The sequence below is a fragment of the Jaculus jaculus genome, chromosome 4, assembly GCF_020740685.1.
Source record: "Jaculus jaculus isolate mJacJac1 chromosome 4, mJacJac1.mat.Y.cur, whole genome shotgun sequence".
Taxonomy (NCBI): Eukaryota; Metazoa; Chordata; class Mammalia; order Rodentia; family Dipodidae; genus Jaculus; species Jaculus jaculus.
Window position 1 is genome coordinate 112,165,706 of NC_059105.1, and position 17,030 is coordinate 112,182,735.

A 17,030-nucleotide genomic window follows, 5' to 3' on the forward strand; every position below is an offset into this window, starting at 1 on the left:
TTAGTTACAAGTCAACTGTTATTCAAAAATTTAAAATGGAAAAATTCCTCCAAATAAACAACTTATAAGTTTCAAATTGCATGTCATTTTAAATTTTTCAACACATTTGTTCCAAACTAGGACATTAAATCCCTCTGTTCAGTGTATCCATGCTTTATACACTGCCCTCCTGATTATCATACTATGACAGTGTTTGTGTGTACAAGTAATCCTATTTTATTTCATCATGACCCCAAAGCACAAATATGTTCAGTGCCAACAGTAATTTAATTTCATAATATTGTAATACTTGCTCTATTATTATCAGTGATTGTTGTGAATCTATTACTGTGTTTAATCTTCAAAGCAAACTTTCTCAAGGCCATGTATGTTTAGGAACACAAAGTTTTGGCACTATTGTGATTTCAGGCACCCACTAAGACTGTCTTGGGATATATCTGTGGCCAAGGGGATACCTGTGACATCACTTTACATTTACTTGAGTTGTGTTTTTGCTAACTAAAGGATCAGCTCATATTCCTTGCTGGCTCACTTTCGATCACCTGCACACTCACAGAGGTATGTAAAGCACTTCAGTCTGCTTTTATCTTACCTCAATCTTGGCTTCTGCTCAGTGAACCAAAAGAAGATGACAGACACTGAGAAGACCAAAACTGTAAGACTGAGAAGATGCAGAGTCTCTGGGAGTACTTTCTTTTTTGCCTTCTTTTATTATTTTTATTTTTATTTGAGACAGTGAGGGAGAGAAAAAATAGAGAGAGAGAATGGGCATACCAGGGCATTTAGCCACTGCAAATGAACTCCAGACACATGTGCCACCTTGTGCATTTGGCTTACATAGGACCTGAAGAATCAAACCTGTGTCCTTAGGTTTTGCAGGCAAGTGCCTTAAACGCTAAGCCCTCTCTCCAGCCCTGGAGTGCTTTCTTGATATATGCAGAGAGCCTCCATCTGCCCTTTACCCCACAGTAATGGATTTGCCCAGTACAGTGCAGGAAGAGGCTGAGCCCAGTGCCGTGCTCCTCTCCCAGGTACCAGCCCTTCCCTTGAAGATGCTGAGTCCCCTGCCAGTGTGGGGCCCTAATGGCCACACCTGATTCAGCCCAGCCAAGACTTACCTACACCTGTAGGCCCAGTGCTATTCCTGTTCTTAGGGACATCAGACCTTGCCGTGAAGTATGTAACCTTCTCCTTAATTTCCATGTAGGAATGCTTAGGAAGTAAAGGTTTACTCAGCAGTTTCTATTCATGCCAGAGTACAGTCCAAGGCAGCAGATAACTATGAGTCCCTGAGATCTATCACTGACATGTTTGTCAAGGAGAAGCTGAGGCAGAGAGATGTTATGTAATAACTCTCTAAAGGTCACCACATTGTTAGAAATGCTCCAAATAGAGCAGAGGATGCCATCTCTGGAAGCTTTGGAATTTAACAGAAGGATATTCTTAGTGATCTTTTTAAGGAAGTAAAGGAAGGGTAGCCAAGTTAGATGAAGGAAAGGAAATGTGTGAAAGGACCAAAAAACCAGAGATTTATATGAAATGAAAAGGCACACATAGATGACAAAATACAGCTAAAGAATTTAGAGTAGTACTGGAGAGATGGCTCAGTATTGCAGTGTACTTCCTGCCCAAGTATGAGGGCTTGAGAGGGCTTGAGGCATCCAGTTTGAATCTCCAGAACCCACATTAAGCAGCTGGGCATGGCCATGTGCACCCATAACCCTAGCCCCTCAAAGGAGCAGAGACAAAGGAATCTCCAGAACTCTTGAACAAAACAGCAAGCTCTAAGATCAGTAACTCTAGCTCAAACAAGAATGGGTGTGGGAGAATGATGAAGCAGGACACCTGACTTCCTACTCAAACTATCTCACACAAGTGAATCCCATTGCAGGCGAGTACAGGGAGCAATGCAATGGCATGTGCACCATTCATAACTGCACATCACCTCTCTCTCTCTCTCTCTCTCTCTCTCTCTCTCTCTCTCTCCACACACACACACACACACACACACACACACACACATGCACGCACACACACACACACACACATATGACACGGGGGGAGGAGGATAAATTAGAGTAGGTAATTATCCATAAAATTTAAGACTTTTGTGTTAAGATTTTCATGTATGGAATTTCTAGATTATAACTGTAATAAAAAGAGTGGTCAAGCTGGGTGTGGTGGTGCACACCTTTAATCCCAGCACTCAGGAGGCAGAGATGGGAGGACTGCCATGAGTTCAAGGCCACCTTGAGATGAAAGAGTTAATTCCAGGTCAGCCTGGACCAGAGTGAGACCCTACCTCGAAAAACCAAAAAAAAAAAAAAAAAAAAAAGGGATCACCCTATCCAGAAAGGTGAAGACTTCCCATTAGCCAGGTCTTGTAATTACATGCAGATGCATGAAGCTATGGTTGGAATATTTGCTCCAAAACTCATGTGAAAATCTTTCTGTGATAACAGTACTTAGAGGTGATAGCATGTTACAGATGTTAGGTCATGAGAGCTCAACTCTTAAGAACCTACTAAGGGAATTATTGCAGAAATTGGGTAATTATTGTACAAGTAAGTATCTGATTAAAAGGATAGGCCAGCCCAGTTCTTCAATCTGTCTTCCACATGGTCACTGGCCTTCTAGCCAAGATATAATGCAGCAAGAAAGCCCTTACCAGATATGGTCCCTTGCTCTAGATTGCTTAGTCTGCAGAACTTTCAGCCAAATCACATTCTATCATTTTTCACTAGCCCAGTCTGTAGTATTCTGGTGCAGCTAAGGGCATGGACTATGGCACATGGAGAAATCAGTATGTGGGTGTGACAGTTAAAGATCTTGTCATGGGGAAATGATCCTGTATTACCCAGGTGGGCCTCAAAGGTTTCCTCATACAAAAGACAGAAAGGGAAGTCTCAGAATAAAAAGCACATAATGATGGAAGTAAAATTGAGAGAGATACAGGCAGAAAGAGAGAGAGAGAGAAATTTGGAATATTTTGAAATGCTGTGCTGATTCTGAAGATGAAATGTCATGAGCTAAAGTGTAGAAATTCCTCTGTATATGGCAAAAGGCAACAATGACATTCTCCCCTAGACTTCTAGAAAAAAACTCAGTTATGCCAAAACTTTGATTTCATCCCAGTTAACCCACTCATATGTCTGACCACCCACACTGTAAGAGCATGTACATTGTTTAGGACACTAAGTCTTGGGGTATTTTGTTACCGTAATAATACATAAGTGCACAGCTATGTGATGGATGGGTAAAGTGCAGAGGAAAGGCACTGCTGACACAGAAGTTCTGAAGAAAGCTATAGGCCTAGGCATTTGGTTAAACAAGTCGTCCATATAAGGTTTCCTACTTACCAGGATGGTAAGGGAGAAGGTACAGTATGGGTATGCCATGCATATTCAAGTAACAGAAGGAGCTCTTATGTGAAAAGGAGCCGGACAATCTATGAAGTTGTTAAAAACAAATAACCAGTAGGTAGGGCTGGGGAGATGGCTTAATTGATAAGGCAGTTGCTTGCAGAGCCAAAGGAACCAGGTTTGATTTCCTGGGACCCATGTAAACCAGATGCAAAATGTGGCTCATGTGTCTGGAATTCATTTACAGCAGCTGGATCACCAGCATGCTCATTCTCTCTTCCTCTTAATATCTGCCTCTCTCTTTCTCTCTCAGATAAGTAAATTAAAATTAAAAAGAAACAGAAGGTATAAGCTATAAGAAGCACAATTTAACTCAAGGGGGGGAAGGAGCATGCATAACAACAAAAGGATGTTCAACAACTCCACGTTTAAATCCATGTTAAGCTGCTTTGTGATTGATAATTCACTTAGAAGTTCCCAAGAAGGGGCTGAAAACCCAAATCAATGGTTGAGCCAAATGAATGCCTGCCTGTGGTGAAGCTCAATGAAAATGGCTCTAAGGTTACCATTTCAAGAGAATCTCCTGCCTTCATTAACTATGAGAAATAGTCTAGTCAGAGGTCAAACCAATCTGCACTGTACTCTCTTTTCCACTAGTATACACATTCCTGTACTTCCCCCTTCCTCATCAGCACACACAATCCCTTATTTCACCTCTCTGTTAGTCCTTCCTACCACATACTCTGCCCATCCCTAATGCCATTGCTTCAAGACTCAGTTCCCTGATGTGTCTTTTCTTCCAGGTCCACCTTGTATCCCTTCAGCCTCTCAGGTGACCTATGTCAGGTCAATGTGCCTGGTGGGCTCTCCAGATCACAACAAAATTCCCTTAGAATAGTATGTTAGGTTAGTACATGTTTCTCTACTTCCTTGTCTTCCTGACATAAATACTGGGATTGAATTTAGAGGTCTTCAATAAATATTTATGTCCACAGCAAGTAATTGTTCATTGAAAATAATAGTTTAATAACAAAAGTTTCCACAGTATACTCAAATTTTAAAAATAACTAAAAAGGAGAAGGAGAAGGAGAGAGAGAGAGCATACTTACGCATGTAAACTTGTATTTGCTGTCAAGAAAATGTTTGTATCAGCCAGGTGCATGAAAGAGCAAAATACAAGCTTTAAACCTGGTTTGAAATTGTAGTGTGATCACAAGCCCACCCCATGGCCTCTCCTTTCCCAGATATCTTTATGTATCTCTTCTCAATTGGAAGGTTTCTCTTACCTGGAACTACTGTTATAATGAAAGTCTTCGTAATGTTGTACAATTTTCCATTATGATAGAGAAAAAACACACAGGAGTAATTCCCTTCATCTCTAAACTCAGCATTCTTCTGTATTGAAGGGTTTTTATTGCTTTGGGATATTTTTTCACAGTTCTGTTTTTTGAAAAGCAAGAGAATATACCTGAGGACAGTGAAGTCAGTGTTCATGTTGTAAACAATTCACACTTTTAAAGCTTAAGATTTTTAAAGGAAATGGCGCACAATGTGAAACAGCAGTTCCTAACTCAATAGCTCAGTGACTGGTCACTGCTTCTATGTGAGCAATGAATTGCCACAACTGTCATGATCATGTCATTATCAACAAATGCGAGATGGCTGGAGAGATGGCTTAATAGTGAAGGTGCTTGTGTGCAAAGCCTAAGATCTCATATTCGACTTCCAGATCCCATTTAAGCCAGACACACAAGGTGACACAAGTGTTCAAGGTTTTGCATGCACACAAGGTAGTGCATACATCTGGAGTTCAATTACGTGACTGGAGGCCTTGGTGCACAAATTCTCTCTTGCTCTCTTCTCTAAAAAGAAAAAAAAAAAGCCAATTTGTTGGGCTTGCCTCAGAAAAATAAAAATTACATATAAATGCTGGAGAACAGAAGAGAGCGGCCCAATGCCCTGTCATCATTTTTAAATCTATTTACACACACACACACACAGAGAGAGAGAGAGAGAGAGAGAGAGAGAGAGAGAGAGAGAGAGAGAGAGGGAGAAATGACAGGCAGACAGGTGGGCTAAGGCAGAAAATCTCAACAATAAGGTACTCATGTCTAGACTTTCTATTAAACATGACTCTAATGCAGAATGCTTTCAGTCATTTAGGGTGCTTGGTGTTAAATAGTACAAAAAGCAGCAGAATGACTCAACAGACAGAAGCAATAGACCCCCTTGATATCTTGCACAAGAGGGCAGTGGACAGAATAGACATGTGTCAGGGAAATTCAAGTTCAGAGATTTCAATATCGCTCTTTTTCTCTCTCCCACATGTGTCACAGTAATCAATAACAACAATGTAATAACAAAAATAAAGCTACTCTCTTCAATCGAGCCATCAGTCACACACTAATAAGTCCTGATCATCCTAGGAATGATAGGAAATGAGGAGCTGAATGGTTAAGCTGGCTAAGCTTGATCATACATCCCTGTTCTTTCACATTCCAAACAAGGAATACCTAATGTCCACTAGCTTTCACTTCAAAAATAGCTAGAACTGTTGGCCTCTGCAGCTTCACTGGATGGTAACTAGAACAGACTTATGAGAGCTTTGTGTATGCTTCGCATCAGCAAAGTCTTTCTGCAGAAGTCATGTTTTATGAACTCAAACTTATTTTTCCCAACATATGCAAAATACTAGACTCTTTGTATTTTGTTCCAAAGCAGCACTTCACAGATTCAGCTTTGTGTCCCTCTCCTCTGGAAGGTCATGTAGTCCACAGCCTGAGAAGGCTTAGCTTTGAAGTCAGTTGTTTAGCTCCAAACATCCCCAGGATTCCCGTTTTCTAAATATAAGTATCTGCATACCAGGACATTCTTAAAACCCAGGACACTGAACCTCATTAATTTATATATGCCATAAAACATGTACAACAACAGGAAAGAGAGACATATCAACTCAGGACTGACTCTCATGTTTAGAAAACATCCCAGATAAGAGGGATCCTTGAAAAATCACAAGTAAACAGGCTTGCAGCAAAAGATACAAACAAGAACTTTGAGGAAATCATCAGTGCTTTCAACTTTCCTGAGTCCTTCTGTTCAAATCATTCACTCTCAGCTCTTTGGAGTTGCCATGAGGTGGCCTGGTCAGACTTGTTCTACAGACATGTGGGTTTGTACTGCGTGTGCACTGATGCGCCTGTGTATGCTTTCCCATGCACTATGTATACATACATGAGTGTACGTATACTTTCCACGGCAGAGTTAAAAGAACCCAATAAGAAGAAGGTATACCAACAGAAGAAAATAGACCATGTCCAGGCACTGCACAAAAGAAAAGCAATTAAGATGTGATAAACATATTTGAATTTTAATTTATTATAAGAACAAAAAGAAAGAAAGACTGTCAGCAGTTTTCTATTTCATGTATGTTACTGTCTGACAGAATCATTTCTTATGTTGTAGAAATGTAAGAAGCATGACTAGTGGATTCTTTCACCAGGTGTGGGGTTTTATCTGAACAGAGCCCCTGGAGAATAGTTGAATGATGTAGATTAAAAGTTATGACCACACTGTTGGGCTTTGATCAATTTAAGGATCTGGTTGAAGAACAAATCCTACAAACACCTGAAGGTTTATGGAAATACATCATTTTAGTCTAAAAGTATTGTTAAATATAGGAAATTCATAAATGTCTAACACAATGGGATCAAATAGCCTAAACCAAGACCACACAAAATAGAATCCACTATTTGGGAAAAAATGGTTTAAAGATATAAAAGAATAATTATATATAATTTTTAATTTTAAAATAGTAAAAGAATGATTCAAAGAATAAACTACCTTTAAGTACAGATGTTTATATAAGAAATAAAAGGGGCTACAGACTATGCATGATTCCCATAGTCTTCATTACTCATTTCTCTGTCCTACAGCTTCAAAAATTAACTCATATATTCAGAAAAATATATATGTGCATTGTAAAATGTATGTATTTGATTTAAAAAATAGAATTCCCTAAAATAAGTTCATTAAAATGAAGGAAAATGAAGGAAGTACAGGAAAGAAGCCACAATCATTCACTGAACACCGAAAACAACACGGGGCAGCTACTGACTCTTCATAACCACCACACATGACATTTCCCCCAGACAGGCTGTAAGAACTCTGGAAGATAAACATGTCAGGTGACAAAGTGGTCCACAGCCATCATAATCTCCTTTTACAATGTTCTGTTTTATCATGATGGATCAAAAACTGGACCTTTCTACCTGCTGTCTTCAAGAAACCCACCTCACCACTGAAGATAGACACCTCCTCAGGGTGAAAGATTGAAAATGATATTCCAAGCAAATGGCAATAAAAAGCAAGCAAGCAGGTGTTGCTATATTAATATCTGATAAAATAGACTTCAAACCAAAAGTAATGAAAAAGGACAAAGAAGGCCACTTCTTACTCATCAGAGGAATGATCCAACATGAGCACATCATACTCATAAATATATATGCACCAAGCACAGGTGCATCACAGTTTATAAGACTAAATCTACTTGACAATAAAATTGAAATAAACACCAACACCATTGTAGTTAGAAACTTCAATACTCCACTATCATTAATAGACAGACCATCCAAGCAGAAAATCAACAGGGAAATCATAGAGCTCAACAAAATCATAGTTGAGCTATACCTGACGGATATCTACTGAACTTTCTACTCCAACTCTACAGCATACACATGCTTCTCAACAGCCCACAGAAACTTCTCCAAAATAGACCATATATTAGGCCAAAAAGTGTGGCTTCATAAAGTCAGGGAATTGAAGTAACTTCCTGCATCATATCAGATCACAATGCTTTAAAGCTAAAAATTAAAAAGAAACACATCAAGAACTCCATCAGTTCCTAGAAACTAAACAACACACGTTTAAACAATGAATGGGTCATGAAAGAAATTGTAAAATTCCTAGAATTGAATGATAATGAAAACACAGCCTACCAAAACTTATGGGACACAATGAAGGCAGTAATAAAGGGAAAATTCATAGCCCAAGCCTTAAGTTGAATAATTGTTGAATTGTTACCTTATACAATGATGTTCTGTTGATCTGCTTTGCATAGAGTGTGTTATCACAAGTTATCTGCAAAGATTTGTGAACTTCTATGCGCTTATTTAGTACATGTTCTTCATTAAAACAGCTGTGTTTGTTTCTTTTGATGACATTTAATGTCCATTCCCCAGTATCATGTCTATGAAACACAAGTATAAACATAGTTTGTAAATATTATAGAGATTTTGCAACTCTATTTCCCATCTTCCCTCTTCCAATAACTATTTCTCTAATTCCTATATAAAGATAATGACTCATTGATGACTAAACCCTACTTTGTTTCCTTTTTGTTCAAGCAGAAGCAGAAAGTTAACAACTGTCATAGGGTGAAAAATTACAGAACAGAGTAGCTTAAACACACACATATAGATGTCAGAGAAACAAGAGTTAAAACTTAATCATGTTTAGTGATGGACAAGTTCAGTGATCCTTCAAATAGTAGGGAAGCTATAGTTTCATGATATTCACAAACAGACTTGCAGCATTGCTTTCTGAACATGTGTGTATGCACTGTGTTTTCTCTTTCTCAAATCAATTCCTGCCCACTTTTTTTTTCTTTTGAGTAGACTGGAGTTTGGCACAGTCTTGGCACGACTGAACAAAAGAGAGTCTGAATAGATTTTATAGTTGTTATTTCTTCAATCAGAAATTAGTAATCTAGAAACAACAGTAGGTTTAAGAGAAAAAACATATGCAATGGATGTTTCCTCACACCATTCATGTGATTAAAGTAGCAGACTTGTGTTGTCATGTCCTGTGTACTCAAGAATGTGTGCCCACCTGGGCTAGTACAGTTGCCCTGAAAATTTATAATAGGCTGGAGAGAAGCCAAAGTTGTCTGTTGCTCACCACCTTGTAGATATTGGAGTGAGTATGTGTGAGGGAGATGGTCATTTCCTCACATTCAGATGGGAAAGCTAAATCCCAGAGCAATTAAATAACTTACCCAAGGACACACAGGTGTGTCTGCGTCTGTATGTCTGCATGCGTACATGCATGTGTGTGTACATGTGCATGTGTACACATGCATGCAATCTGATGGGTTGGTCCAAGATGTAAATGGCCCAAGAGGTAGAACAGATTTGCATACTACTACTGTTTTACAATCCATATTACCCTGCCCTTCACCTTGTCTGTGAACTTATACAAATTAACTAGGGTTAGAGAGAGTGGCAGGCTGTTCTATGGCTAACAGCATTGGGTCAATGACATGAGTACAGGCTAGCCATCATCACCTCTGCCACAGAAAGTGGTATATAGCAGGAGAATGAGCCAAACTAACACTAGCAAGTTAGGGCTAACAAACCATCAAGGTCCACCCCCAGCAACACACCTCCTCAGGCAAAGGTTCCACCTCCCAAAATGCCATTAGCTGGAGATCTAGCATTCAAAACACTTGAGTTTAGGGGGATCACCTAATGTAAAACATATAAAACATACACACACACACATATATACACACACATACATATATGTATATATGTGTATATATGTGTGTGTATGTATTTGACATGTTCCTAAGGTGTCCAAAATAAGTTGTTCCTGGGTAGAAGGTCATTCACTGTCAAAGCCATTGTATAATTGCCCATTGTATAAGTGGCATTTTTACCTTCACTGTAGTTTCATATTACTCATCAGTCTCCATTAGATTTCAGGGTTTGTCTACAAAGCCACTCTGAAACACCTTATTTTCTGTGCCTCCTTCTATCCACTACCCTTTGTCTCTGCTTCTCTGTCATCCTTCCTCCTTCTGTTGGCTGCATTCTTGCTTCCTAATCCAGGCTGTGTTCTCTGCCCTCCATATCAGAGAAATGGAAAATGCTCTCTGTGTCTTTCTCCTGGGAATGGTCATAGATAGTTGACTCTTCCCTTCCACATGCTTTCTGCCATGTCCAGAATACCTTGTTCCTTTATGCAATTAGGATGGAGAAGGTTGGGTGCTCTTTTCTACTCTCCTCAAGCTTCTTTAATGTGCTATAAAAAGTACAATTTTGACCCATTTCTAAAATTGTCCCTCTCCTAAAATGTTATTTAAGGTGTATTGTTTTTAAGATTCCTACAATTTTATTCTGACATTTGGGTGTTTTTATGTATAAAAACCACTGTGGCCTTATTTTGTGAAAAACCACAAGAGTAATACAGAGGTTTTACTATGATGTTTTACTGCTGTCAAAGGCACATTAATAATAATTAGGCCGTACCCTAGAGTACAGACATTTCTAGAAGAAATCTCCTACATTTGACAGTACAGTGATACTTCTCAGCTAGCCATGAGCTGCTTTCTGTTGACTGGTCTCCCATCTTTATAAAAAAACCCATTCATATGTACATACACATGTTCATGTACATAAATGTGTACATGCAGGGACATGCATATGCATGTTCCTATGAGACAACCAAGCTCAGTAATAGTAGCAGACAATATTAGTTGGTTGTTCTCATTTCTTGGAAATTATACTTCTTGATTGTGAGCGTCCTGGCATAATAATATAAGGTGGTAACAGGGCAGGGATTTCCTGTTCTCTCTCTCTCTCTCTTACACACACACACACACACACACACACACACACACCCACCAAGGACTGTTGGTTATAGCTGGCTACCAAACCCACACTTTCTCCACTAGCCCCCATCTTAGTTCTCAAAGTCCCCTAAGAACTTAAGTATAATGTTTTTTCTTCAGTCCAACTCTATTCTGTAATCTTAGGACACCATGAAGACACCATGAATGAGGCTGATGCTGCCCCTCCTGCTCTAACTGCCAATATAGTTATGGCATCTTAGCCACTCATTTTATTGACTAGGGCCTCTAGAGCACATGAAAAACTACTTAAAAACCAATTTTGGGGCTGGAGAGATGGGTCAGTGGCTAATGTACTTGCCTACAAAGCCTAATCACCTGGGTTCGATTCCCTAGTACCCATGTAAATCCAGATGCAAAAAGTAGCACATGCATCTGGAGTTCTTTTGCAGTGGCTGAAGTCTCTGGTGCACCCATTCTCTCTGTGTGTCTCTATCTGCATGCAAGTAAACAAATAATTTTTAAAAAAACATGACTTCAGTTCCATCTTCAGCATCATTAATAAGGACACGTAAAAGGCAATTTGACTAAGTAATTTTTCACTAAGATTGCTAGGCAGATATACACAAAGATTAGTTTTTTTGTTTGTTTGTTTGTTGTTGTTGTTGTTTGGTTTTGGTTTTTCAAGATAGGGTCACTCCAGCCCAGGCTGACTTGGAATTCACTATGGAGTCTCAGGGTGGCCTTGAACTCACAGCAATCCTCCTACCTCTGTCTCCCAGTGCTGGGATTAAAGGCGTATGGCACCACACCTGGCTCTAGTTTAATTTTTAAAAAATCAATGAAATATTTCTTTTCTGTTTTAGGAAGAGCAGGAGAGGAAAAAAATGCATGAATTATCTGTGCTTTAAGATTCCCTTGGGCTGGAGAGATGGCTTAGCGGTTAAGCGCTTGCCTGTGAAGCCTAAGGACCTCGGTTTGAGGCTCGATTCCCCAGGTCCCACGTTAGCCAGATGCACAAGGGGGCGCACACATCTGGAGTTCGTTTGCAGAGGCTGGAAGCCCTGGCGCGCCCATTCTCTCTCTCTCCCTCTATCTGTCTTTCTCTCTGTGTCTGTCGCTCTCAAATAAATAAATAAAAGAAAATTAAAAAAATTTAAAAAAAAAAGATTCCCTTATATTGAATGCTAAGAAAAAGCCCAGAGTGTTATGAAATATGCTGAGAGAAATTGTTATACTCACCCTACTTGAAAAATGTAGGATCCCTGGTCATCCAACTCTACTGGCCAAAACTCCAAAACATCGTCATGCAAAGTGATTCTGGGTGAACTGCTGGTGTTCAGCTCAACCCATCCATATAATCCATTGTTTTTGAACCATCTTGTGGGGTGTGTTTTATTCTTTTGTGAAAGTGAAGTTGAGCAATATTTCAGATAAAATGGTTCCCCTTCTACCACATTAATGTGGGAACGTGAGCTACAAATTTGTTCTGAAAATTAATGCACGAAAGGGGGAGAAGGACAATAGTAACTTTTTCTTTCCTAATGCATTAGGTAAATAATCAAAGACAGCAAGAAACTTCCTTTAAATCTTAACATCATAGTGCATGCCTTCTCTAATTTGAACATCATTCTTCCTCACGCTAAGAGAGATAAGACTCCCAGAATATAACTGAAGACAAAACTTCAATGTCTGCCCTTAAACAGAAAGGTATAAGAACGCAAGTGGCTGTACCTGAAGGACAGTGTGAGTTACCATCTTTAAAAGGAAGAATAAAAAGAAAGATAAGATACTTCATAATTTGTTTATAAGAAGGTCATAGAAGCCATATACAGTATTAACAAGCCTGCCCCAAAATATCCCCCACTGTGGAACATTTGTGAGAAAGGAGAGAAGAAACCTTCAGACCAGGAAGTTCTTCATTTGGGTCCTCACAAATCTCACTTACCTTTGCATCTGTCAGTCTACCTGCCCATTTCCTGGGCAAGTGTGGGAGAGATAACAGTGCCCCACATATAGCACAAGACCTGCTAAAGGTTACCACATGGTTACAGAATAAATGATTACAAATCACTCCAAATCCAATCTCTCTTTCTCTTCCATTCTCCCCACTTGTCAGTCCCAATCCTCTGGCTTTGAGAATTTCTCTGAACCATTTATTCATGCAGGGTGTGTCTTTATGCCACTAGTTCTATGCTAGTCTGGTCTCTGGCAGGGCCCTGGGTTAAAGCAAACCTAAGCTGTCTGACAGTTCTACTCTTCTAGCAGTTCAGCATTGGCATTGTTGGACATCTCTCTAACCTTGAACCCACTGTCTCCAGGTACCCTTAACATTATTTGAAGAATAACAGACTTTTAATTGAATGGCTCATTTCTCTAAGAACAAGGACCCCCCCAAAAAAAAAAACCCAAAACAAAAGACATTCCCTGTAGGTAGGATAGTAGGAAGTATGGAAGACACATTCTTTGAAACCATGGATGTCAAATCTACTTCAAAGAACAATAACTCATAAGCATCACCCGTATTCTTGATGGTCATAATATAATCTCTGTTTTACATTTTAATATCTCAATACAGAAACTGCAGTAAGGTGTATATGTGAGTGATAGTTTTAAATGGCACTTAAACTATGGCAAGTTTGGAATATTTCATTTATTTTCCTGTTCTAGAAGCCTACACATATAAAGTTCAAAAATCATGCAGCATGTGTTATTCTATGTTGGGTCCTCTTGTGTATCATGATGTCTATGATAACTATCCATATTTGTCATGTGAGAGCTGGGTTCTGTTCTTAATATTATGTGGCATACAGCTGCTTTACTCTAAAACTGGGTAAGTATTATAAATTTGGATTATTCGATAAGTATCTACTGTACACTTGAGTGTTTTCTAGGCTTCTATATTTTGACTTAGCTTGCAAATGATTCTGCAAACACAGATGCCTGTGCTTTGATGGATAAATGCACTACTTCCTCTTTAGAAATAGTTTTCATTTCAAAACTATCTGATATTGAAGATATAGTTTCTAAGGGGAGGGATGAACAGTTGAAAATCACAAATTCCAGACAGCTCATGTCCTCCAACACCTGATCTTATGTTTAACTATGGAGACTTGTTAGGAATCGTCTTTGGTGATCAAATTGTGTGCCAGTCAAGGTGCATGCAGAGTTGGAAGTGCTAGAAGAGGCATTCCCATTCTTTCATGAAAAAGGTATAACTTCTAAAAAACCTACACTCTTTGCAATAAAGTGAGTATTTCAAATTATCTTGAATTTAGATTAGTGAGGATAGCAATATCTGGCTCCAACTAGGTTAAATGAATCCCACATATAGAATACTACCCCATAAGCCTATAGTGCCTCATTCAGGAAAGGTGTTTCCTAGCACCAAATGAACAGGGAACTAGGACCTGAGAACCCTTATCCAAAGACTTTAGAGTTCTTTAGTGCCAGAAATGTGTTTCCACTGTAAATAGGAGCAAGGTGATGGGTATCTTCCACAGGACATGGAACCCGTCATACTCATCTCCTGCACTTTGCCTTGTGAATAAGTTTGTTATACCCTCATTTTCTCCTCCAAAACCTGAGCAAAACCTTGTCTTTATACCACATATCTCTTCCCCACAAAGTGGGACCTCAGCCAGGCTGATGGACCACACCTTTAATCCCAGCACTCGGGAGGCAGAGGTAAGAGTATCTCTGTGAGTTCAAGGCCACCCTAAGACTGCATTCTGAATTCCAGGTCAGCCTTGGATAGACTGAGACCCTACCTTGAAAAAAAAAAAGTGACCTCAAAATTCTTAGTGAGTAAAATCAACTACCATTGTTGGTAAATTAATATTGGTATCTAATGCCTGCTTTGGAAATCTACTTTAGCTCTCTACTTTCACTTAAGAAATGTGTGAAATGTATTTTTCTCTCTAGCATTAATATCATTTTAAGTTATGCAAAAATATTTAACAGTTTCTGTATAATTTTCTAAAGAATAAGAAAAAGAACTGAAGAGAATTCTCAGTGGTTACAGGTACTTGCAGTTCCCAGTATTCATATAAATCTAGACACAAAGTAACTCCTGCATCTTTAATCCCAACACAGAGTCAGGCACAGGTCAATTATGCTTGTTCATACATCATAGAAAAATATTGAGACCCTTTGTCAAAAATACAGTGGAAGGAGATAGGACAAATACCCTGACATTGACCTCTGTCCTCCATACGCTGAGCTTAGCATACATGTACCCATACACTGTATATCATGCACAAACTGAACAAGTAAGATGAACTTCTAGGATGTAGAATTGCAAATGGCTAAACCTTCACCAGGCCCTTTCAGGGAACACCTGAGCCACAAGACACTGGGACAGGGTATGATGATGACTGACCTTAATCTTCTACAGCTCCTCTCTCTCTCTCTCTCTCTCTCTCTCTCTCTCTCTCTCTCTCTCTCTCTCTCTCTCTCTTTCTCTCCCTCTGTCTCTCTCTGTCTCTCTCTTATCTCTAACTCTTTTATATTAGTTATCTTTTCTTCCTTTTCTTAGTGGGCACTGACCTGTAACTCCCAGTACCAGCATGTGGCTATCATCCACAATGAGCTTTCAAACAGAGAGACCTACAAGGTTTCCTAAAAGAAAGACAGATTTCTGTCAGAGTACTTGATGAGCCACCAAAGGTTAGTAGTAAGACCCTACTGCTGAAGACACATTATGCAGTTGACACATAAAATGGAATGGCCTGCCTGGAAGCTAGAAGAGAGTCAGTCCCCAGACAGTCAACACATCTAGTGCCAGAAGGTACTACATGGGCAACTGGGGGAAAATGACCAATATCTGTCCAAGCAACTCATGGTCTAACCTACTTAGCAGCAAATAACCTGTTGTGATGCTCACACAAGTGTAATTGTGACACACAGCCATGGTGGGAAACCAACTGCTCTTGATTCAGCTAATTGATCCATTCAGTGGTCTGGTTCCCATAGCTGGATCTGGGAAACAAGTCAGAATCATATCCAAAGATAAGCCCGCTCTCCATTAACAAGCTACCACCAATCGTGGGCTACAAGAGGGCCTACACCTATTAAATTCTCTATGAAAAAGTAAGGGTTATCTCATTTGTCTGGTGCTTACTTACTCTCCATTGGAGAATCTGCTTCTCTTTTTCAGATAGATGCAGATCCTAAAGAGAGAGCACCCCATCATACCTCAAAAGGGCCCCAGGTGAAACTAAGAACAATTGGTAAAACAAGCAAGGGTGCTGTTTTCTTGGTGAACCGGGTACCAGAAGAAAGGTGAAGGAGATCCACACAGAGAAAAATCAACTCCTACCAAATCAGGTATCCAGAGACCCAGAGTCCCCCAATACCTCATCACTGAAGCAGACCAAAAATGAACCCAACATGGCTCAGGGAAATTTTGCAGAAGAGGGGGTGGAAAGAATGTCAGAGCCACATGTTGCATCATGATATGCAGAGATATTTATCCTGCCCATAACTGTGGGCTAACTCCAGAATGCATGACCCATATACCTCAACAAGGAGGGGCCAGGAGGAGAGCGTAGGACATGGATGAGCCTAACAATAGTACCAAATTCACTGTATTCACTGAGTACAAAATTAAGTAATTTTAAAAAAAGAAGAATTTATACTTCCCTTCCAAGAAAGAGAAACTGTATATAAAATTACCTGTTACCAATTAAAAAAAATAGTTGTTTGATCTTTATTTCAAATAACATAAAATAAATTTTCATCTAAAATAGAATTTATTTTAGGACCCAAATTTCCATGTTTCCCCAGTGAGCTAAATACCACCCATGAGTCTCCACCTCTTAAAGATATTGCCTGAAAATTCTCTATATAAACTAAAAGGATGGAATCTCTTATTTTCCATTAATACTATGTGCATCTTATTTATTTGGACCCATTCCTATGAATCTTCCATTCTCTATACTAGGGATACTAGATACTAGATACTTTTTAACTTTCTAAAGAAAAATTTTTAGTCACTAAATTTCCAACCATACAAACAAAATCTTGGCCTTTCTGTCTAG

At 39.3% G+C, this 17,030-nt stretch overlaps 1 protein-coding gene across 1 annotated transcript in view; it reads right to left on the reverse strand.

Moving 5' to 3' along the window:
• The window catches only part of Il18r1 (interleukin 18 receptor 1), a 45,403-nt gene that overhangs the window by 18,911 nt on the left and 9,462 nt on the right, over positions 1–17,030 (reverse strand). Inside the window, exons 3-5 of the mRNA XM_004651691.2 lie at positions 12,232–12,478; positions 8,442–8,607; positions 4,649–4,802 (exon numbers count right to left, since the gene is read on the reverse strand). Coding sequence (XP_004651748.2) covers positions 4,649–4,802; positions 8,442–8,607; positions 12,232–12,478 — 567 coding nt within the window. The remainder of the gene's footprint in view (positions 1–4,648; positions 4,803–8,441; positions 8,608–12,231; positions 12,479–17,030) is intronic.